The sequence below is a fragment of the Cervus canadensis genome, chromosome 18 (assembly GCF_019320065.1).
Source record: "Cervus canadensis isolate Bull #8, Minnesota chromosome 18, ASM1932006v1, whole genome shotgun sequence".
In the NCBI taxonomy this organism is placed as follows: Eukaryota; Metazoa; Chordata; class Mammalia; order Artiodactyla; family Cervidae; genus Cervus; species Cervus canadensis.
Window position 1 is genome coordinate 24651766 of NC_057403.1, and position 23631 is coordinate 24675396.

Below are 23631 nucleotides of genomic sequence, written 5' to 3' on the forward strand. Positions count from 1 at the left end.
GCACAGGGACCAGCATGAGAGGTGACACGGCTGCAGCCCCCCCTCCCCCAGGTCCCCATCCCCTCCCCATGGGTTCTCCTACCTGAGGAGGCCTCTAGCCGATCCAGCTTGCTGACCAGCCAATCCAGGTTGTTGGAGAAGAGGGCACAGTTGGCACGATTGCCACGGATCAGAGAGGCTGAAGGTGGAAAGAGGGGTCAGATCCTATAGGACTGGGAACCCGGGGTGTTCAAGGGGGAGTCGAGACTGGGGCCCCTTACCCAGGATTTCATAGAGCAGGTTCACAATCTCTTTCCAGGACTCGGCTGCCTCCTCCCCCGCAAATTCAGCAAAGTGGGCAGCAGTGGTGTAGACATTCAAGCGGTCAATGCAATTCAGGACCAAGGAGAGCATCCCCTGGAATAGAGAAAATAGGAGATCGTCACAGGAACCCCATGCCCTCCCTTCTTTACCTTTCTTGAATTTGCTAATTCATATTCCTTCGGTAGCTAGTGACTGTGTGTTCTCAGATCTAAACCAGAGTCACAGGGACTTCTCTGGTGGTTCAGTGGTTAAGACTCCACATTTCCACTGCAGAGGGTACGGGTTCAATCCCTGGTCAGGGAACTAAGATGCCACAAGGTACAGCCAAAAAAATAAATAAATACATGCGTGCTGTGCTTAGTCACTCAATTGTGTCCAACTCTTTGTGACCCCATGAACTGTAGCCAATAAGCTCCTCTGTCCATGGGGATTCTCCAGGCAAGAATACTGGAGTGTGTTGCCATGCCCTCCTCCAGGTGATCTTCCCAAGCCAGGAATCGAACCAGAGTCTCCTGCATTGCAGGTGGATTCATTACCAGCTGAGCTATCAGGGAAGCCCAAATAAATACATAAATAATGTTAAATCAGAGCCTCTGGCTCCATGTCCACCTTCACTCTTATCTCCCTCTTCTCCTCCACGGCCCTCCAGGCCTGACTCTGTCCTGCTCTGCCTCTGTCCCCAACATAACACATCCCTATTAACATCAGGACTGAATCTGTGCTTCTCCTTCCAGCATTTTCTTTCCTTCCTTTCCACTTCCAAGCACCCTACTCCTGGTCCCATTTGGCCCAGCTCACTCTCCCTACTAACCGTCAAAGAGATGTTTGCCTTCTCTCTCTCCTTTTAAAACATTTTAACCTTTTGTCTTCTTTTATTTTGAATTATAACAGATACACAGAAAAGCATATAAAAATGCACAATCAATTCTTGATTTTCACAGTAGCTAAGTTCTGTATAGTGGACGTGAGCACTGAATTAGTGAATCCTGAGAATCATGGCTCGAAGAGGAAACACAGGGAGCATCTCTGAGTCTCTGAGCACATTTCCAGCAACCAATACACACTCTTGTTTTATGTGTGTTTCTGTTTAAAGACACCATAATAGATGCTGTTGATTCATTAACATTAAAATCACAACCAACGACACTGTATTTCATATATTTTCTCAGTAAGGTACATCACAGCTGTCTTGTACTTGGAAGCACTAGACAGCACTTTGCCACTGTGCTGAGGGGCCATTTTAATCAACAAAATTAACAAAAAGCACAAAAATATGAAGTATGGCTCTCAATATGCCAATATGAAAAGGACGCTTGTTTACAGGTGAGAGTTGAAATAAAAAGGCAGACTGTCACCTTGTTCAACCTCAACTGGAAACAAGGCATCAGCTGACTTAAACTTTTTCCTCTCTGCGCATGTCCACAGATGACCACAAATACACTGCAAATATTGATTTGGGGCGGGGGGAGGGTTACAAATAAATCTGAGCAAGTAGGCATATTTGCAAAGACAGCATCTGCAAATAATAAAGATTAAGTGATTATAGTTTAACACACAAATATAAAGAACACTTGTGTAACCTCGAAAGAGAGCATTGCCAGCCACCCAGAAGTCAGCTCAATGCCCCTCCTGATTACACAACCCTCTCAGTCAGGGATTACTGTCATCCTGACTTGTATGGAAATTCTTTCCTTGCTTCTCTATGTTTACTACCTATGTGTACATTGGTAAACAGTCTAGTGGCATTTTGCCTGTTTTTGAACTTGACATATACTGTAAGTATTCTTTTGTACATGGGTTCTTTTGCTCAGTACTAGGTTTTAACATTAAGAGCACTGTGGGACTTCCCTGGTAGTCTAGTGGCTAAGATTCTGTACTCCTGATGCTGGGGACCCAGGTTCAATCCCTGGTCAGGGAACTAGATCCCACATGCTGCAACTAAGAGTTCATATGCCAAAACTATAGATCCTGCATGTCACAACTAAAAAGACCCAGCTCAGCCAAATAAAAAAATATTTTGTTTAAAAAAGATGAACAGCATTGTCTCATGCAGTTGTCATTTGTTCATTTTCATAGCTGAGAGGCATCCATAGCCATCATATGGATAAGCCACATTTGTGGATTCATTCCAACAGTAATAGACAATAAGACTGCTATGACAACTATTGTATCTACACCCTAGGCTCATGGTAAGAGATGCAGTGCCTTGTGGTAGAGAACACAACCAGCTGGAGTCACACAGAGTGGCTCTGGCCCTAGCCAGTTGTGACTTTCAAAGACCTAACTCTTCTGTGACTCCCAAAGCAAAAGTCCTCACCATGGCCTGGTCCTGTCGCTTCTCTGGGCTCATCCCCTCCCACTCTTCCTCTAGCTCACCCAGCTTCGGTCAATTCAGCCTCCTCATTATTCTGGAAACTCTCAAGCACACTCCCACTTCATGGCCCCTGTACTTGTTCTATCTCCCTTCCCTCAGGTGTAGGTGTAGCTGCCTATCTTCATTCAAGTCATCCTCCCTGACCATTCTACTTTATTTATATTTAATATTTATTTCTTTGGCTGTGCCAGGTCTTAGTTGCAGGAATGGAATCTTAAGTTGTGGCAAATGGGATCTAGTTCCCTGACCAGGGATCGAACCTGCATCCCCTGCGTTGGGAGTACCACTGAACTGCCAGGGAAGTCCCTGCCCATTCTACCTTAAAGTGCAACAATCCCAGCACTCTCTATGGTTGCCCTGCTTTGTTTTTCTCCTTAGCATTTATTATCATTGTATAATATACCCTATAATCCTCCGATTTTATTGATCATATATCCTCTCCCCCATGTCAGCTCCACAAGGACACGGATTTTTGTTCTGTTGACAACTATAATCCCTCTGGTGCATCTGTTCAGTAAATGGTTGTTATTTAATCTCTCTGAGACTCAGTGACATATTGTAATTCCCATTGCAATAGGGGAATTACAATCCCCCATGGGGTTATGGGGAGGATATCAGGTATACAACACCCATAACATACAGTAAGGGCTAAATTCGGTAACAATAACCATGGTCAATATAGCATCTTCTATGTGCTGGTACTATTCCAAACGCTTTGCGTATACTAATCCCACGCCATAAATGTTGTTATTGTTAGTATTATCATTTCTAAGTCTGCCGCCCCCATCAGAATGGGAGCCCCTGAAGAGGAAGGGGGCCCAAGCTGGAAGACTTTAAATGAAAATGCTCCGCAAGCACCGTGTGGAAATATCAGACCCTGGGCCTCTGTCCAGCCCCAGCCTCCCACCTCTCTCGGCCCCTCCCACCTCTCTCGGCCCCTCCCACTCAGACCTCTCGCCGAGTGGAGACCACCAAGTCTCTCTCGTAAAACACAAACTCCCAGCCTGTGACTCAAGCTGAAGTCCCTCCTTACACCACCTACCTGATACCCGAAAACCTCTCTGGCCCTGCCCCCTACCATGCCCCACTCAGGTTCTGTCCTCCCACCCCGGAGGCTCCGCCCCTACAGACACCGCCCCCTGAGGCCGGCAGCTCAGCCTCTGACTTCTCAGGCCTTGCCTCCACAGGCTTGCCTTGGCTCAGAGCTTACCCTCACCGCGCCGCGTCCTCGCACGAAAGGAAACAAGTCCTGCCCCGGGCCTCCAGGCTCCGGTCCCAAGTCGCTTTCACAGGCCCCGCCCCTGCTCTGCCACACGCTCCGCCCCTCACCAAAACCACGCCCACCGCTCAGTCCGGACACTCAAGACTCCGCCTTCTCGCGTGTCCCTGATGACCCTGCTGCCCCGCCCTGTTCACACCGGACAGGTCCTTCCTCCTGCCTCGCTCCTCTCAGACCACCGCTTCTTCAGGCCCGGTAGGCTCCGCCCCTCTCACAGGCCACGCCCCCAGCTCCCACAGACCCCGCCCTCCCGGGCTGCGGCCTCACCTCCTCCTGGAAGAGGCTCTGGCGGTTGCGCAGGCTGCGCAGTTTGCTCTGCTTCTCTTCGTGCTGTAGCTCCTCGGAGGGCGGCTCAAAGTAGCCGATGAGGTCCTGCAGGCTCAAGATGACGCCCTCGAGAGGCAGCGCTGTGCCCGCCGGGGACCCCGAGCCCCTCGGCTTTCCGCTGAAGCTGTCCAGACCCCTACGGGGACCGCGCACTGGTCAGCAAGGGACCCGGAACACTGTGCAAGTCCCGCCCCCTCCCACCCCGAGTCTCCGCAGGACTCCCACAGACACACCTGTTTAACAGAGGGGGAGACGGAGGCGCAGGGATAGAGGGGCATCGGCCTGAGCTCACACAGTCGCCAAGGGCAAAGCGTCTGTGTAGGACACGCCATGCAAGCATAGGTCACGGCTAAGGGATGCCTAGGGTCGAGGGTCTGGGTGTCAGGGGTGTGAAACTAGATAATGATCAGCGATGTGATGTCAAAGTCATGGCTGGTAGAGGACAGATTAGGGGTCAAGTGTATAGCTGTGGTTAGTTGTCAGTCGTGTCTGACTCTGCCACCCCATGGACTGTAGCCCACCAGGTTCCTCTGTCCATGGAGTTCTCCAGGCAAGAATACTGGAGTGGGTTGCCATTTCCGTCTCCAGGGGATCTTCCTGACCCAGGGATCAAACCCAGGTCTCCCGCATCGCAGGTGGATTCTTTACCATCTGAGCCACCAGGGAAGCCCAAGAATACTGGAGTAGGTAGCTTATCCCTTTTCCAGGGGATCTTCCCAACTCAGGAACTGAACCGGGGTCTCCTTCATTGCAGGCAGATTCTTTACCAGCTGAGCTACCAAGGAAGCCCCAAGTGTATAGAGATCAGGAGTTTATCTATGTTAGACATGTGAATGTCAGAGGTAGAGCTGTAATGGTCAGGTGTAAGAACTGCAGAAGCATGGGGGTCAAGGTGTGACCTGGCCCCCTAGGGCAGGGCAGGCTGGAGGCTCACTTAATGAAGTGGTTGTAGAGGCCAGCAGTACTGTAGATCATGCGGGCAGCCTGAGACTCCTCATGCTGACAGCGGGTCAGTGACAGTGCATCGTCCATGTGGCCTTCCTGGTGCAGAATGGCCTGGCAGTGGTGGAACAGAGAAGTCAGGAGGGGGACCCAGTCACTCAGGGCCATGCTCCCCAGACCTCCACCCAGACTCTAGCCCCCTGAGTGCCCCCATCTTTCACCAGATCTCTACCAGTCCCCCACCATCCCTCTCCATCTGTCTCTGTGTCTTTCATCCTCAATCCCGCTCTCTTTTTTCCCCTCTAGCTTTCTCTTCTTTCTCTATCCCTCTGTCTGTCCTCTTTGTGTCTGTCCACCTTTGTCTCTCTCTCTCTTTCTCATGTCTATCCCACACTGTCTCTTTCTCCCTGCCTCCCTCTCTGTCTATCTCCATCTCTCTCTGCCTCTTTCTCTTTTTAATTTTATTTATTTATTTATTATTTTCACTGTGGTATATGGGCTTCTCAATGCAGTGGCTTCTCTTGTTGTGGAGAACAAAGTCAAGGAGTGCAGGCTTCAGTAGTTGTGGTGCGCGGGTTTTGTTGCCCCAAGGCGCATGGGATCTTCCCAGACCAGGGATCCAACTCACGTCCCCTGCGTCGGCAGGTAGATTCCTAACCACTGGACCACCAAGTAAGTCCAAGCATCTGTTTTTCTCTCTCTCTTTCTGTCCCTCTTTGATTTTCACTGTCTCCCTCTCTGTCTCTACTTGTCCAGGCCAGATCCTCTCCATTCGTATCTCCTATTTATTTAATATCCCCCCTCCATCAGAAAGCCCCAGTGCACCCCAAACCTAACATGTCCCAGACAGAATGCCTGCACACCTTTCTGGGAGGTGAGCCCATCACAGCAACTGACTTTCCCTTGAGCTGACTTCCCCAGGACCCCACCCAGTCCAGCAATTTTAAATATCATCCACTTGCCAACAACTCCCACATTCCCTTCTCTGGTCCAGGCCTGTCTCTAAATCCTCTGCTCTTGTATCCAAATTCAGGCCTCACTTTTTTTTTACAAACAGGTGCCACTCTAGTCTTCCCACTTATTCACTTAGCAAGTCTATTCACTCAGCATGTCTCTGTTCTCAGCCCTGGGGCCTGTTCTCCTGAGCTGACACTTGGCTGTCCCTGAATCACTTAATGGCACTTCCCTCCCTCCAGCTGCTCAGGACATAAAGGGCAAAAATAATGGCCTCATCCTTATTCGCTGTCCCTTTCACCCTGATATCCAATCTGTCAGAAAATCCAGTTGGCTCTGCCCTCAAAATACAACCAGACTCTTTCCCTATCCTCATTCCACAGAAACCCCTGTGCTGTCCACGGTCACCCCCCACCTGCCCCTTCCCACCCCAACTCCCTCCTCCAACTCTGCTCACTCCCATAGTCTGTTCCCACAAGCAGCTCAGGAACCCTGTGAACCTTAATCAGGTCATCCCCAGGCCTGCTCAAAACTCTCTTCTGGCTCCATCTCATACAGGGTAAAAGTCAAGATTCCCCCCCTCCCCCCATCACCACAGCCCACAAGGCCCTACACAATCTGTTCTCATCCCCTCTCTGCCCTCATCTCTATAATCCACCCCTTGCTCACTCTCTGCCAGCCAAACTAGATCTCCTTTCTGTGATTGCAACAGACCAACTTCATCCCAATCTCAGGGCCTTTGCACATGCTGTTCCCTCTACCAAAAGTATTAATAGCTTTCCTACTGTTCGGTTGTAAAACTGTACTTCATTAGAGACAGCTTAGTCAGTGTCTGAGATGGGGAAGGCAGGGAATAGGTCAGTCTAATTCGCCTATTTTTCCACACATACATCCAGAACAACTGGGGTACTCAATACTTGGTTGAATATTGTTCTCAGTTTGTTACTGTCCATCTTTTTCTTTCCATCTCTGTCTTTTCATATTTCTGTCTATCTTTCTCTATTTTTCTGTCTTCATGTCTGTCTATATATATCTCTCTCTTCATTTATATATTCTTTTTTAACTGGACATTTACATTGATAAATATACTCAAATCTTTGTACAATTATCCAATTGATTCCCTTACAGATAAATCTCTAACATCAGAATCGCTTATGCCAAAGGACATATCTTTTTAGCTTTTAGTGTAATTTGACAAAATCCTCCAAAATGTTCCACTTTATTTTCATTCTTGTTTTAATTTATTTTTAATTGGAGGATAACTGCTTTACAGTGTTGCATTGGTTTCTGCCGTACAACAATGAAACTCAGCCATAAGCATACATATTTCCCCTCCCTCTTGAACCTCCCTCCCACTGTATATATATATGTGTGTGTGTGTATATATATAATGTATATATTATATATATAATTTATATATATATACTTTTTTCCTATGTCTGTCAATCTCAGTTTCTCTCTCAGTCTTTGTCTTTCTCTCAATCCCATGCTCAAACCCTGAAGGTTCAAGCGTGACCACCCCCAGCCCCCTTCCTGCCCCAGCCTGCAGCCCAGGCCTCCCCTCTCCAGGCACCCACCTTTTTCTTGAGCACGCCCAGTCGCAGGGCCTTGGGGTCCGGGGCAGCATAGGTGAGCCACAGGCCTGAGGCCACGTGCTGCACGAAGCACAGTGACTCCCCATACTTGATTTCCGGGGGGCCCATGCCCTCCACATCACGCTTGGGGGCTGTATCCAGTTTCTCCTACAGGGGCAGGGGTCAGAGGTCAGCCTCCTCTGCTTGGGAGTTTAATGGGGAACCCCCCCCCCAACAAGAGATTCCAAAGTGTGAGGTGGGGCTGGAGTGGAATTTAGAGCTCCAGGTGAGAGCAGGCATCCTGATTGCACCGACCTTGGAGATGCGGAAGCAGAAGGAGGTGGCCTTGGTGTGGGCCTTGCTGGCGTCAACCACCACGAGGCCCTGGTCCTCAACGAGCGCCAGGTACCGCCCGGTGGTGACATGCCGGATGCGGAGCGGCTGGCCCCAGCGCAGGTGGCTCCCGCTCCAGCTGCAAAGGGTAAGGACGAGGTGGGGGTCAGAGGGTCCCCCAGTTCTCTCAATGGACACCACAGTCTTCTTTGAAACCTTCTCAAGCCCTCTGCCCTGTTCCAGAGGGCCCCAAGCCTTCCTTGGAGCCCTGAGATTTTTCTTAGGACCCCCAGGTCTCCCTCGGGAACCCCAAACTTCTCTCAGGCCCTCTTTCTCAGAGCTTCCCCAGATAATTTTGGTGCACCCAGGTTTCCCAGATTTGTCATTTTCTCCCCTCCACTCCCCACAGTTTCAGTCAGGATCCCCGATCTCTGCCTGAGGAACCCTCACCACCCCCAAGACCCCTAAGGACCTTCATTGCTCCCTTAGGGACCCCAGATTTTCCCTCAGAACCCTCCAGTCTCTTCCTCAGCTCTTCCTTCAAAACCCTCTTCTCTTCCCAGGCCCCCAGGAACCCCTCACAACCCCTGAATCCTGCCTCCCCCAACCCGACCCCTACCTGATTCTCAGCGGTTCCAGTCTCCAGAGGGAGCGGGCGTGGGTGCACACAGATCCTCCCTCATAGTAGACAAGTCTGGGCACGTGGAAGATAGTAAGGTCCAGTCTCCCCAGCCAAACTTTGCCACCCACCCCTCAGCCCCAAGACCCCAGACCCTCTTGTCCCAAGCCCAGACCTGCGCTGGTCATCACTGTCAGCAGGAGAAATGGTCAGACATTCATCCATGTGTCCATGAAAGAGGCGGAGGACGTGGCCACCGGTCACATAGCCTGGACAGAAGCAAGGGCAGGTGGTCACGGGGAGCTGGAGCCCCCAAAAGGTCTGGAACCAAAACTGAGGGCCCTCCTTCTGCCCTGTGGGAAGCTGGGGGCTGGGTTTGGGGGTCTGCAATAGGACATCTGAGTTTGAAGGTACAAAGTGGTAGTCTGAGATTTGGGCTCAGTTTGAGGCCTGAGCTAGAGGCATGAGATTTGGAGTCTGAGGTGGGGATCTAATTTTGGGGGTCTGGGTGTGTGGGGCTGAGGTTGGGAGGTTTGCAGGTCTGGGCTTTAAAGGTCTGAGTTTGGATTTTTGAGGTTGGGTCAGGGAACATCATCAAAGATTTGGGTTTAATATTCCCTGACACTGGGGTCAGAGTTCCAGGGCTTGCTTCGAGGCCTGGGTTTAGAAGTACAGTGGTTGGATCTGAAGTTGGGGTCTGAATTTTAAGTGTTACTTTGGAAGTCTGAGGCTAGTATCTGAGGTTTGAGGTCTGAGATTTGAAAGTTTTAACTTTTGGGTCTGAGTCTGGGGAGATAGGAGCTTTGTAGTTACAAACTGGTGGATTTGAGTATCAGGGTCTGAGATTAAGGCCTGAATTTTGTTATCTGTGACTTGAGTCTCAGCTTGGGTCTGGCTTAGGGCTCTGAGGTTTGAGGTATGAGATTTGGGGTCAAAGTTTTGGGGCCATGGTTTATTTAGGGTCTTAGTATGGCAGTCTGAACTAAGAGATGATATTGGAGATTTGAGGTTAAAGTTGGAGGACTGAGGTTGATTGACTGAGTTTGAGGTCTGAATTAGGGGTCTTAGATTGGAGATCTGAGTTTGAATTTGTGGGGGCTGGTTTTGGGGGTTGAGGGATAAGCTTGTGCTTGCCTTTAGAGGTTTTGAATCTGACAGATAAGCTCCAAATTTAATGTTTCAAGCTTTGGATCTGAGTTTATGGGTCTGACCTCTAGGACTTGAGTTTGGCATATAAGTTTTGGGGTCTGAATTTAGAATCTGACGTTGAGTTTTCAGTTTGGAGATTTGAGCTCTAGAGTCTCAGATTTGGCATCAGTTGGAGATCTAAGAGCAAGGGTTATAATTGGGAGATCTAGATTTGGGGTCTGAGGAGTGATGTTGGAGGTCTGCTTTGGGGGTATCTGCTTAGGGGCTAGAAGCCTGGGGTCCTCACCCTCTTCACCGCCAGAGCAGATGGGGTTCATGTTCCACAGTGTCTGCATGAAGGAGGCATCAACCTGGAGCTCCCCACTGGCTGTCGACAGGTGCTGGGGGCCACCAGGATACGGGGGTCAGAGATGATAGGGTGTGAACAATAGTTCCAGAGTCAGTCAGAAACCAAGGTGGAAGCCAAAAAATGGGCAGACAGAAAATCAGAGGTCACAGATCAGGAAACCGAGATCAAGTCAGGAAATGGGGCATCAGAAACCAGAAACTGGATGGAAACCAGAAATTGGATGGAAACCGGAAACTGGGAGTCAGGACACTGGGGCCAAAGACCAGGCAAACCCATGATGAGGCGATAGGGTGGGTCCCATGAACCCCCAGCCCCGGGGGGCAGCAGGAGCTGTGGTGGGGGAGGGGCTGCTCACCAGGTAGCGCTCGGAGGAGACACTGACAAGAATGAGGTCATCGCCAACTCGGACCTTCTCTCCTTCCGACCTCTGCTTGGAGGCCGGGTGCGTCGTCCACCAACAGGCCTCTCCTATGGGTGGGGGAGGAGAGGGCTCTCTGGATGTGTGTGCGTGTGTGGTCAGTCACTCAGTCATGTCTGACTCTGCGACCCCCTGGACGCATGGAATTTTCCAGGTAACAGTGCTCTTCCTCAAGGCATTCCCAGCCACGGAGCCTTCCAAACCCTCCTCCCCAGACTCTCCTGTTACTCCTGCCTCAATTTCCCATTCTCGCCCTCAGACTCTCTGCCTAGAGTTCCCCCATGTCCACCCAAACCTCTCTGTCCAGAATATGTCCATCCACACCCCCAGACTATCCAAAGTCCCCCATGTCTGCCCACTCCCAGATTCCTGCAGACCTTCTGCACCCCAATTCCCTGCTGCGGTGTCCCCATCACACCTCCTTCCTCCAGCCCCTGTACCTATTGCATCCTCCTGAAGTCCCACATCGAAGGCCAGCTTGTCAGTCATGGAGCGGGAGGTGGTGAGGCAGCTCAGGTACTAGGGTTGGAGTGGGGAGTGAGCCTCCTGTGGGCATTGTCCCCTTGCCCCCTCGCCCCCACCCTGCCCCACCCCATCCTGGATGCACTCACCATGCCGCTGTGCGCGTGCCGGAGCAGGATAGCATGGCCATACAGGAGTGTCCTGTGTCCCCCACCCTGGGACGACTGTGGGAGCACGGAGGGCACAGAGTGAGAATAGGCGCCCCCCTGAAACATCTGGCCTACCAGGAGGGATTATGCTCCCCGGAAAACACCATGCTCAGGCCTGAATTCGAAGAAAACTCAGCTCAGACCAGAAACAGATTTTCTGCCTCAGCTTCCCTGCTTCCACGGGGAAGCAGGGTCTGGTCTCTGAGAAAGCTGTGGATGGGGTGTTTTATATTCCCCAAAGCCCACTCTGTCCTCCTCGCCTCCTTCAACTTGTTAGCCAGGCCCCAAAGTCACCCAGGGGGCTGAACCCCTCTTCCAGAGGTTCAGATACCTAGGGTCACTCCGGGAAGCCCCCGTATCTCATGTTCCATGGACCTTGGCCCCCTCTGCTGTCACCCGTCATAACACGTCTGGGCACCGGTACTGTCCTGCCAGTTGTTGCCTTGGAGCATCGTCCATAGAGACCTGCCCTGTGCTGCCACCACCCCCTCACCCCCAGGCACAAGGAGACTCAGCCCCTCTTGGAGGGGTGGGTACACCCGGATGCTCAAAGGCATCATGCCCCATCACATGCCCATCACATGCCCATGCTCTGAGGGGGCCATGTGATGGGGCCACGTGATCACATGGCAGACCCACTCCTGGACCAGAGGGGATCCACACTTGGGGCGGCAGAAGGTGATGAGGGGAGAGGTCCCATGCAGAGAAGAGCTGGGAGCGGAGTTGGAGGAAAGGATGGAAAAGAGGAGGAAGGAGTGGGTGGCGGAACAGGGGGCTCAAAAGCCCCCACCCCCTTCCTTCCTTCCTTCCTGCCTGGCCTTTTCTGGGCTCCACAGACCTTGACAACCGGGGTGGGGGAGACCCCCAACCCCTGTGTGCAGGGTTTGGGCCCAAGAGGCAGGCCTGGGGTCAGGAGAGGTAGCAAGAACAGATGACACCCAAGGCCAGACCTACCCACTTATCCAAATTGAGGGCCTGCGGGGGGCAGGGCAGAGAGAGGAAGAAGAGAGGACGGTAAATGACCCCCAGGTCCTCCCACCCGTCCCTGCCACCCATCCCACCTGGGGGGAGCCTCACCTCCACACCGGCCTCCACGGTGTTGGCCAGCATCTCCTGTAGGGCTCGGACGGACAGAGACTGCTCCAGGACGAAGCAACAGATGGCCAGATCGGGGGGTACATTCTGGGGAGGGGGTGGGTAGGGGTAGGGAGAGGTGAACATGGCCCTGAAAGCTCCAAAGTGCTGGTGCACCCCTGCCCCTAATCTAAATACCTACACCCCTTAGAGACCCAGACCTGACCCCAACCCTCCAAGAAGCCCTACCCTCTGCCGCCCACTTCAGACACCCCCACATCCGCGCCAACATCCCAGGAAATACCTCTATTCTCCTCCTCCTGAACACCCCTTTATCCCGCCCGAACCTCACAGAAGTGTCCACACCCCACCTAATCTCAAGAGGCCTCAGCCCTCGCCCTCCCCCAGCAAGACACACTGCGCCCATTCCAACTCTGGAGCCTCCTCCTGGCCTTCCCCGCAGAGAATCCCCACCTCCCGCCATCACCAGCAGACAGTCCTAGCTCTTGCCCCTCCCTCAGACAGCGGCGGTCACGGATTCAAATGCACCAGGGCGAGTCCGGCCTCACACCGCCCCCCTGAGCCTCCCACCCCAGGCACCTCAGGCCCCCGGCCGCCTCCTCCGTCAGTCTCCAGATCCCCTCCCTCTCCCAGCCCCCACCCCATCCCCCCAGGCCACCTCCTCCCTCAGATCCTGAGTACACCTCAGGCTCGGACCCCAAACTCCCTCCACTTCTCAGCCTCCAGCCCCTCCCTAGTCAGCCCCCTGCTAGCACCCCCTGACCCTCCCGGCCCTTCTGCCTTGGGTTGAAGACCCTCCGCCCCCCGCCCCTCCCTCTTCAGACCTCCGCCCACCCCAGACCTCGCCCCTTTCCCTCGTGGGAAGAGCACCCCCTCTCCAGACCCCCCCAGACCCCCTTCTTCAGGTCCCGGCCTCTCTGCCGTCAGACCCTCTGCTTTGTCCCGCACAGACCTGGGCGTTGCTGGTGGGCTCCAGGAAGCAGAGGCGGTTGCCGAAGCCCTCGGCGGCCAGGCAGAGCTTGAGCTGCTCCTTGAGCACCGTGGCGCTGCACTGCAGGACCACCTCGTCGTCCTGGGGGCGGGCCGAGCGTCAGGGGAGGCGCCGCCCCGAGACTCCGCCCCCCGGTCTACCCCTTCCCCTCGTGGAAAAGATACTGCTAGTAACCCCCACCCTCGCCATCTATCCAGCAGGGGCTCGAGTTGAGGGCTCTACATGCCTCTAAAATCCCCATGAGATCCGAGCCAGTGTCATCCCAGTGTTAAAATATGGAAACAGAAGCTCAATGAGGGGACATGGCTTGTCCAAGCCCAGATGGTTGATAAGAGGAGGAACTGGTATTTGAACTCCAGTCCAACGGTCTCCGGGCTTCCCAGGGGGCGCCCTGGTAAAAGAACCTGCCTGCCAAGACAGGAGACTTAAGAGAAGCGGGTTCCATCCCTGGGTCCGGAAGATCACCTGGAGGAGGGCATGACAACCTACTCCAGTATTCTTGCCTGGAATCACGGGGCAATCTCATGGGCAGAGGAGCCTGGCGGGCTACAGTCCATGGGGTTGCAAAGAGTTGGACACGACTGAAGCGACTTAGCACGCACCCATGCCAAGTGGCTCCAGGGACTCCCAGGTGGGGGTCCAAAAGGATGGAAAATATTGGCCTCTGGAGTTAAATGGCTTTTAAGCGCAGTGATCTCAACTTCTCTTTTGTGTGTTGTTTTAATAGTAGTTATCATTTAAGGAGTGCTGTCTAGTGACTCTTGAATGCAGTGCCAGAGCCTGGACTGGATCCTGGATGAAGGGGAGATGCTGCAAAGACGGTATAGAGACAGCTGGTGACAGGTGAATATAGCCTGTGAATTAGATGATGGTATCACAGCCATCAGAAATCTCCTGATTTTTTGGGGGGCCATGCCAAACAGCATGTGGAATCTTAGTTCCCCAACCAGGGATCGAACCCATGTCACCTGCATTGAAATTGTGAAGTTTTAACCACTGGACCACCAGCGAAGTTCCCATGAAATCTCCTGATTTTGATAACTGTGCTGTGGTTTTGTGAGAGACCACCAACAACAGCCAAGTGTTAATCACTAAGTTGTATCTGATTCTTTGAGGCCCCATGGACTCTAGTCCGCCAGGCTCCTCTGTCCATGGGATTGTCCAGGCAAGAATAGTGGAGTGGGTTGTCGTTCCCTTCTCCAGGGGATCTTCCCAACCCAAGGATCAAATCCAGGCCTCCAGCATTGCGGATGGATTCTTTACCATCTGAGCCATCATCTTCCCCTTTGTAAGAAGAGAAAGCCCTTGTTTTTTAAGAATCAGACACTGAAGGATTTAGGAGTTAAGGTTATCATGTCCACAACTTACTCTCAAACAGTTTAAGAAAAGACATTTGGAGAGAGGGAGAGGGAGAAGGGAAGGGAAAGCATCTTAACATCTGGGGGAAATGACTGAAGGCTACGTGGGAGTCCTTTGAGCTAACCTCACAACTTTTCTCTAAGCTTGAAGTAAATTTAAAATGTAGGTAAAATGAACAAACTTCTGAGATAAGTCCTGGTATTTGAACCTGTGGAAACACGGGCCCAGAGAGGTGAAGTGACTTGCCTGAGGTCACACAGCTGGAATATGGCATAGCTGAGATTTGATCCCAATGCTGCAGCTCTATATGCCACACACCGCCTTTTTGTTGTTGTTGTTGTTGTTTTCATTCAAACCCAGGCCCTTGGCAATGAAAGCGCTGGACTTCTAGGGAATTCCCAATATGCCTCACTCTTAGAACACTAGACTACTTCTTGATATGTTAGTTGAGTAGCCTGTATTACATTTATAATTAATATAAATGTACTTAGGGGCATGCTCAACACTTTTACTGACAGAGGTTTCAACCAAAACTGATGGGGGGAAAAATACTGATGGAGACTTCGGTGTTTAACCACCAAGTAAGGCAGTGATTATTCCATTTTACAGCCAAGGAAATAGGTTCAAGGAGGTTAGGCGTCCTGCCGGAAGTCACACAGCCCCTAGTCCTTCCAGCAAACCTTGGGCTCCACTCCCCATAGACAGCCCTCTTTCTTTCTATCCAGCCTGGGAGGAGGGGACCCAGGACTATTCTGTTCTATAACCCCCAACCCCGACATCCGGGTATATGCTATCTATTCAAAGGGATTGTATGGTTTGCATTTATCAAGCACCTACTGTCTGCTAGACTTCATGCTCAGGGCTTTACATGCATCTAATAAACACTGAGCATCTGCTCTGTGCTAGACACTGACTACGTGTGGATATAAAACAGCAAATAAAGCAGGCAAAATCCCTGGCTGTGGAGCTGACATCCTTATGGGAGATGTAATGAACAGGTGAATCAGGGACTTCCCTGGTTGTCCAGTGGTTAAGGCTCTGTGCTTCCACTGCAGGGGGCATGGGTTCAATCCCTGGTCAGGGAACCTAAGATCCTGCATGCTGCTCAGTGAGGGGGAAAAAAAAAAAAAAGGTGAATCAATTTATAATTTTAATTTTAGTGTAAGTGCTCTGGAAAAAAATAACTCAGGGTGATGTAAGTGAGTGGCTCTTGGGGGTAGAGATGACATCAGTGAGGGGGGTGAAGTGACCGCCTCTGCAAGGAGGTGACATTTGAGCTGAACCTTGTCTGAATAACAAGAAAGAATCAGGCCTGATCATCTCTGGAGGAAGAATGTTCCAGGAAGAGGAGGCAGCCTGTGCAAAGGCCTGAGGCTGAGGGTGTTCAGAAAAAGCAAGGGAGGGACTTCCTTGGTGGTCCAGTGGCTAAAACTCTGTGCTTCCAATGCCAGGGGCCCAAGGTTTGATCCCTGGTCCAGGAGCTAGATCCCACAAGCTGCAACTAAGACCCGGTGCAGCCAAATAAATGAATAATTAATTTAAAAAACAGAAAAAGCAAGGGAGACAGCCTGGTGGTGCTGTCTTCAAGAGTAGGGGAGAAAGTGGGAGATGAGCTCAGAGAGATATTTGCATGTACCCCTTGAACCCTCAGGGTACATATTTTTGTACTCATTTTCCAGACTGGGAAATGGAGGCTCAGAGAGAAAAATAAAAATCACTTGCCCAAAGTTAGGAAACAGGCGAAACCAAGATGTAAACCAGAGACAGGGAGCCTAATCCCTATGCCAATGAATCTCTAACTTTCTCCTACATCAGAATGAAGTGGGAGGAGGCTGGTTAAAAAGGTAACTTCCTAGCTGCCCTACTCTCCCCCTCAATACCAAGAGCCTGATTCAGTAGCTCTGGGGTCAGTGGGGAATCTGGACCATTAACCAGACCCAAGGAGGTTCTGACCTGGGCCGAGCTTTGAGAAACCCCAGCCTGGGCAAGGCTGGATGTTGCCACCCATCAGAAGGAAATGAAAGGAATTTGGGGACCATGGGCATCATGCTTAAAAAGTGAAATAAAAGTAGAGCAAGAACAGAAAATAGCAGCATGCCCCTCATGTTCTAAAGGCTACCTACATTTTATGAAACTTGTTTCAGTTAAAAATAGGCATGTGTGAATGCACCTAATTCGAGCATAATACTATGAACTGGAGGCAACCCAAATGTCCATCAGCAGGTGAACCGATAAACAAATTGCAGCATATTCACAAAGGAATACTTAGCAACAAAAAAGGAATGAATTCTTAATACATGCTACATAGATTAATGTCAAAAATATTACAGTATGCAAAAGAAGCAAGACAAATGAGCATATACTTTACATGAAACACTGGTTAGTGACTAATGGAATCTATGGTAACATAAAGCAGATGAGCAGGATGATTACTGAAAAGAGCCCAAGGGAACTTTCTGGGGTAAAGGAAATGTCTTGTGTCTTGATTATGATAGTGGTTACATGGGTGTGGACAGCTTGTCAACTGTAACACCTAAAATGGGTACAACTTATTGCCTGTCAATTATAACTCGATAAAGTTGACTTTTTATAATATATGTGTATAGATGCATGTACTGGGTTGCAATATAAAATATATTTCTTACTGGTGGGATGAGAGTTTGAGAAAATCACCCGATAACCTCAATAAAGTTCAGGAAAATGGACCCAGTCTGGGGCCAAGAGATGCCAAAGCCAGGCCTCTAGAACCCAACGCTGGCTACCCAGGCAAGTCGGAGCCCAGTCTTCCTCTTGTGAAAGCAAGAGGGCTGTACCCAGGGGCATCCAGAGATGACACTTCCTGGCCTTGACCTTGGTCAGTGACTCTGCCACTCAGGCCTCGGTTTCCCTCAAAACTCCCAGGGAGATAAAGATAGGGCCCTACCTCAGAAGATAGAGCGGCAAGGATATAATTAGATGCCTCCGGAGGCTGAGGCCCTGGGCATGGCGCCTGATGCAGAGTGGCTGCTCAAGGGCTCATGGCCATGGCCATGGTCTTATTAGGGCTGGGGAGCAGGGCAGAGCCCAACCCATGATGTCTGCTAAGGGGCTGGAGCTGGGGCAAGCATCTAGGGTGAAGCTAGGCCTCCTCCCATGGCCGAATGTCCAGCTGTCCCCATCCTTCACTACCAGCCCCAGCTGTTCGTTCCTCCCTCCCAGGAAACCAGAGCTGGCTCACCAGGGTCCTATTCTGGGGCCGGAATGCTGTGTCAGCATTTCCCAGGGCCCGGAGCGGGTGGGGAAGGGCTAGTGCAGGATCAGCAGACCTGGCCCAGTAGTGAGAACGTCGTCTCCCCTCCTCACACCCCCACACCCAGCAGAACCACTGGGAGGAAAAATGGGAAGGACACTGAGATGGGCAACCCCTCCTCCATCCTCTCTCCTGTCCCCTGACCAGGCCCCAGAAAAACGGTCTATTCTGGGAGGGACACCTGTTGTTCCAATTCCCTGCCCTGCCCCACCCCCCCAGTCAAGGATCAGAGATGCGGGGAGAGACACAGTCTTTGACACTGAAGACGCGGTGTGAAACGCAGATGGCCTGAAGCTGAAGAACAAAGCCAGAGACAGGGAGACAGAGATGGAGAGAGACAGAGGTGCAAACAACTCAAAGAGACAGATCCGGAGAGACACCACCCAGAGACCATTAGCATCCATATTTGACCCTTCTCCCCAAGACCAAGTGGGGGAAGAAAGAAGACCCAGAACCAGAGGGACCCTCAGGAGACCCTCAAGGGCTGGGAGTTCAGGGGAGTTCGGTCCTTCAACCCACACCAGCCCCCTTCCCAAGAATTTAAATAGGTCAGAGTCTGGAGCAAGAAGAGAATTAGGGCTAGGTGGGGGGTGGGGGAGGGGGGCAGCTAAATTAAGCTCAGGAATTAGAACCACCTTCCCCAAGTGCCTGCTTCCAGAGAGGTGGGAGGGGAGTGCTCTCTCAGCGGCCCCATTCTCTGGGACAAATTGCTAGTGTCAGAGAAGGTGGCGGAAGACACCCCCACTCCCCATTTTGCAGTCCCAAATTCTGCTGGTTCTCTGGCAAGGAAGGCAGGGGAAGACTGAGAGAGAAAAACAGAGAAACATAAGAGTGACAGTCACCCAAAGGGACAGAGGAAGAGACCGTGAGTCTCAGTGACCACAAGCAATCAGGACAGAGACTTCAGAGACAAAGAGACACTCAGAGGGACCCGAGAGACAGTCCCAGAGACCCCAACACAGAGATACGCACGGTCCGCAGAAACTGGACCTCATCCTCGCCCTCTCCTCCGTCACCCATGATGTCGAAGCCCGAGGCGTCTGAAGTCGGACTGAAGTCGGGGACTAAGAGGAAGGGGCTGAAGGCCGGGCGGGTGGGCTGGGGGCGGGTTGGGGTCGGAGACCTCTGGGGACGCCAGAGGCACCCGCGGGGTAGATGGAACTGCGTGGAGGACTCGTGTGCTGGACAGGGCTGGGAGGAGGTCCCCGCCCCCGGGCTCCCATTGGACCCGGGCGACCAAGGCCCCGCCCTCAGACGGTGCCCCGCCCACAGACTCCAAACCTCTGCCGAAGGTGTGCTTGGGGTGGAAAAGCTCAGGGGGAGTGTCTATAAGGTAGCTACCCTCTGTCCTCCTACGCCATAGTGCCATAGTTCTCTTATTTCACAGAGAGCAAACTGAGGCTCTGAGTGGTGAAGGCCCTGCTTGATGTCACGCAGCAGAATCGGAATGAGCACCCGGTTCTCCTGGCTTTAAAAAACATCATACAGGGCTTCCCTGGTGGCTCTGGTAAAGAATCTGCCTGCCAATGCAGGAGACACGGGTTCGATTCCTGGTCCAAGAAGATTCCACCTGCTGCGGAGCGACTCAGTCCATGCCTCACAGCAACTGAGGCTGTACTTTAGAGCCCGGGAGCTCCAACTATTGAAACCTGCTCCTTAGAGCCCATGCTCTGCAACAAAAGAAGCCACTGCAATGAGAAGCCCGCAAATTACAACTAGAGTATAGCCACCGCTGGCCGCAACTAGAGAAGTCCGCGCAGCAAAAAAGACCCAGCACAGCCAATAAATAAATAATGAAATTTTTAATTTTTTAAAAAGAAAACATCACACACTATGATTAAGAATAAGCCAGACTGGATCCAAATTCCTGCCTTGCCACTCCTTTGCATGACCTTGGATAAGTCACTTCACCTTTCTGTGGGTAGTTTTCTCAATTGGTAAAGAGGATATTAATAGCACCTACCTTACAGGGCTGCTGCAAGTATTAAATTAGATTATTTCCAGCACTTAAAACTGTACCAATACATGTGAAGCTGCTATGGAAAATAGTATGGAAGTTTCTTTGAAAAAATAAAAATAGAACTACCATATGAAGCAATTCCACTCCTGAGTTTGTATCCAAAAAAAGCAAAAAACGCTAATTAAAAAAAATACATGCACCTAGTATTCATAGCATTATTTACAGTTGCCAAGAGATGGAAGCAACCTAAGTATCCATCATCAGATGAATGTATAAAGAAGATGCGGTACATATACACAATGGAATACTATTCAGTCATAAAAAAGAATGAAATTTTGCCATTTGAAGCAACATGGATGGATTTGGATGGTATTATGCTAAGCGAATGAAACAGCAACCCACTCCAGTGTTCTTGCCTGGAGAATCCCAGGGATGGAGGGGCCTGATGGGCTGTCGTCTATGGGGTCGCACAGAGTTGGACACGACTGAAGCGACTTAGCAGCAGCATGCTAAGCAAAATAAGTCAAAGACAAATATTGCATGATATCACTTATATGTGGAACCTAAAAAATATGACAAGCTAGTGAATATAACAAAAAAGAAGGTTCACAAGTACAGAGAGCAAACTAGTGGCTACTAGTGGGGGGAGGGGGAATAAAGGGGCGGGAAGGAGGAGGTACTAACTGTTGGGTGCAAGACAGGCTCAAGGACAGTATACAACATGGGGAATATAGCTAATATTTTGTAATAACTGTAAATGGAAATAATCTTTAAAATTGTATTTAAAAATTACCTATACAGGGAAAATTAGCTTCATCATCACTATTATAAAAACTGATGAGGAAGGAGTACTAGCCATAGCAGATGTCTTTCCTGCACCTGTTGCATTGCTGGCCCTGAGCTAGGACCTTTTCACTGCATGTCATTTTTTAGTTCTCACAACAATCCTGTCATTATTTACATTGTTTAGAGGGGAAATCAAACATGTGTGGTCCTTGCCATGTATGGTTTTAAGGACACGACCTAAATAAATGAGGTACAGTTGCCTCCCATACCTGTGAGTTTCCTATTTGAAGATTCAACCAACCATATATAAATTATATACATATATTTAAATTTTATATACATGTATATATTTAAATTCAGGGCTTCCTGGGTGGCTCAGTGGTAAAGAATCCACCTGTGATGCAGAAGATGCAGGAGGCTCAGTGGGTTCAATTCCTGCGTTGGGAAGATCTGGAGGAGGGCATGGCAACTCACTCCAGTATTCTTGCCTTGGAGAATCCCATGGACAGAAGAACCTGGTAGGCTACAGTCCATAGGGTTGTACAGAGTTGGACATGACTGAAGAGACTGAGCATGCATTTAAATTCGAGAAGTTTCTAAAAAGCAAAACTTGAATTTGGTACAGGCCCGCAACATTTTCCATAGCATTTACATTGTATGTGCAACTATTTACATAGCATTTATACTGTATTAGGTATTATAAGTAATCTAAAGATGATTTGGGCTTCCCAGGTGGTGCTAGTGGAAAAGAATTTGCCTGCCAATGCAGGAGACATGAGACTTGGGTTCGATCCCTGGGTCGGGAAAATCCCTTGGAGGAGGGCATGGCAACCCACTCTAGTATTCTTGCCTAGAGAATCCCATAGACAGAGGAGCCTAGCGAGCTACAGTTCATAGGGTTGCAAAGAGTCAGACATGACTGAAACAACTTAGCACACACGCACAAAGATTATTTAAATGTTGCCAGAGGATGTGTGTAGGTTACATGCAAATATTACACCATTTAAATGAAATGGGACAGATTTTGGTATCCAAGGGGGTCTGGGAACCAAGCCCCTGCAGTTGCTGAGCGATGACTGTAGTTCTCACAATAATCTTGGGAAGTCAGTACTTTTATGGTGCTCATTTTCCAGATAAGCCTGAGTACAGACAGGTAGAGCAACCTGCCCAAGGTCACACAGAGGCTGAGCCAGGGATTTGAACCCAGAGGCAGGGTTCTTAACCACTCTACTATACTGTCTCTATATTTGCATAAAATCTCTTAGTTATAACAAAAAATCGCTTTAGCAGGGCCAGGCTACATCCCCCAGAATACTAATCCTCATCTCCCCAGGAGCTGCCAGAGCCACCTATGGCCACTAGTTGGGCCACCCTTTATACAGATGAGTGCCCTGGGCTTTGTAAATTGGGGAACCTGAGAGGGGCAACCAGCTTCTTCCTGCTCCTGTGGGGATTAAAGTCCCAAAGCAGGATGCCACACACACCTGGGCCTCCTGCTGGGCAGTTAACTTCTTGCCTCTGGGCCTCAGTTTCTTCCTCTGTTCACTAGATTAATCTGGGATAGTCCCCTCCTTCTAGGATTGTGAAGACTCCATGAGGAAACCAATTAGAGCCTACCACATGGTAACTGATTGACATAGGGAGCTATTAAAACTATTATTGGGGGATTTCCCTGATGGTCCAGTAGCTAAAGCTTTGTGCTCCCAATACAGGGCGCCCAGGGTTTGATCCCTGGTTGGGGAACTAGATCCCACATGCCACATCCAAGAGTTTGCATGCCACAACTAAAAGGTTCTGCGTGCTGGAACTAAGACCCATTGCAGCCAAATAAATAAATATTTTTAGAAAATTATTATTGGGACTTCCCTGGTGGTCCAGTGGTTAGGACTCTGCACTTTCACTGCAGGGGGCACGAGTTCAATGCCCGGTCAGGGAATTAAAATCCCGCATGCCATATGGTGCAGCCAAAAACAAATTATTATCATTATTACAATGAAATGGTATATATTAAGCTATACAAAACAATATCTTGCAGTTCAGTAAAATTATATTGATACCTAGAGAGTTGTGTATAATGGACTGCTACATGTTACATAGTTAAATACAGATTTATTGATACAACTATACTATATGTCGTACAAGCTTGTACCACATCGTTGAATGATATAATGCATAATTATATAATTAGATATTTAGGCTAATATAATTATGCTATCCAATCATACATTTATCTATTATACACTATATAATGCACACTTGTATATTAAGTGTCTAAGTTTTTCCTTAGAATTGTGTATATAACAGAAATCATTCTGTGTCATTGGGCATTATATCATAAGATATTAATAGCATTTCTTCCTCCTGTTAGTCATCACTACTTGTTTTAGGACCCACCCATGTTGTTCCATGGACACCTTGTCTATGCCTGTGGGAGTTTTGCAGGCCCTTCTGGTGACTGTCTGCCTCTGTTTATTCACCCTCTCATCTGGGGAGGTAACACCCAGGTTGCCCCCTGCTGCTGCTGTGTCGCTTCAGTCGTGTCCGACTCTGTGCAACCCCATAGACGGCAGCCCACCAGGCTCCCCCGTCCCTGGGATTCTCCAGGCAAGAACACTGGAGTGGGTCAGGTTGCCCCCAGCTCTCCCCAAATAACATTGCGGTGAACATCCTAGCATATGTCCCCAGGTGGAACCGAGGGATGCACATCCAGGAGCTAATTGAGGGGTCACAGCTCCATGCACACATTTGATTTGACTGTATTGCCAAGTTGGGGCTTCCCTGGTGGCTCAGGTGGTAAAGAAGCTGCCTGCAATGCAGGAGATCCGGGTTCAATCCCTGGGTCGGGAAGATCCCCTGGAA

The 23631-nt window shown here is 50.3% G+C and overlaps 1 protein-coding gene and 2 non-coding genes across 7 annotated transcripts in view; 2 read left to right on the forward strand and 1 right to left on the reverse strand.

The window, feature by feature from the left end:
• Nucleotides 1-19192, reverse strand: part of RYR1 (ryanodine receptor 1) — a 125377-nt gene extending 106185 nt beyond the window's left edge. For 3 of the 5 annotated variants that reach the window (XM_043435394.1, XM_043435393.1, XM_043435390.1), the window contains exons 1-15: nt 18999-19167; nt 13340-13459; nt 12370-12474; nt 11233-11307; nt 11062-11140; nt 10559-10671; nt 10141-10234; nt 8881-8974; nt 8706-8780; nt 8069-8225; nt 7757-7921; nt 5218-5339; nt 4224-4419; nt 261-396; nt 83-178 (exon numbers count right to left, since the gene is read on the reverse strand). In XM_043435394.1, coding sequence (XP_043291329.1) covers nt 83-178; nt 261-396; nt 4224-4419; nt 5218-5339; nt 7757-7921; nt 8069-8225; nt 8706-8780; nt 8881-8974; nt 10141-10234; nt 10559-10671; nt 11062-11140; nt 11233-11307; nt 12370-12474; nt 13340-13459; nt 18999-19046 — 1675 coding nt within the window. In that variant the 5' untranslated portion in view covers nt 19047-19167. Of the gene's footprint in view, nt 1-82; nt 179-260; nt 397-4223; nt 4420-5217; nt 5340-7756; nt 7922-8068; nt 8226-8705; nt 8781-8880; nt 8975-10140; nt 10235-10558; nt 10672-11061; nt 11141-11232; nt 11308-12369; nt 12475-13339; nt 13460-18998 lie in introns of all 5 variants that reach the window. The other 2 variants (XM_043435392.1, XM_043435391.1) reach the window with 1 other exon arrangement.
• TRNAR-CCU lies at nt 2149-2221 on the forward strand. The gene has a single exon. It is a non-coding gene; the product is annotated as a tRNA-Arg (tRNA).
• A 3443-nt stretch (nt 19193-22635) lies between the features above and the next one.
• TRNAE-UUC lies at nt 22636-22708 on the forward strand. The gene has a single exon. It is a non-coding gene; the product is annotated as a tRNA-Glu (tRNA).
• Nucleotides 22709-23631: the final 923 nt, after the last annotated feature.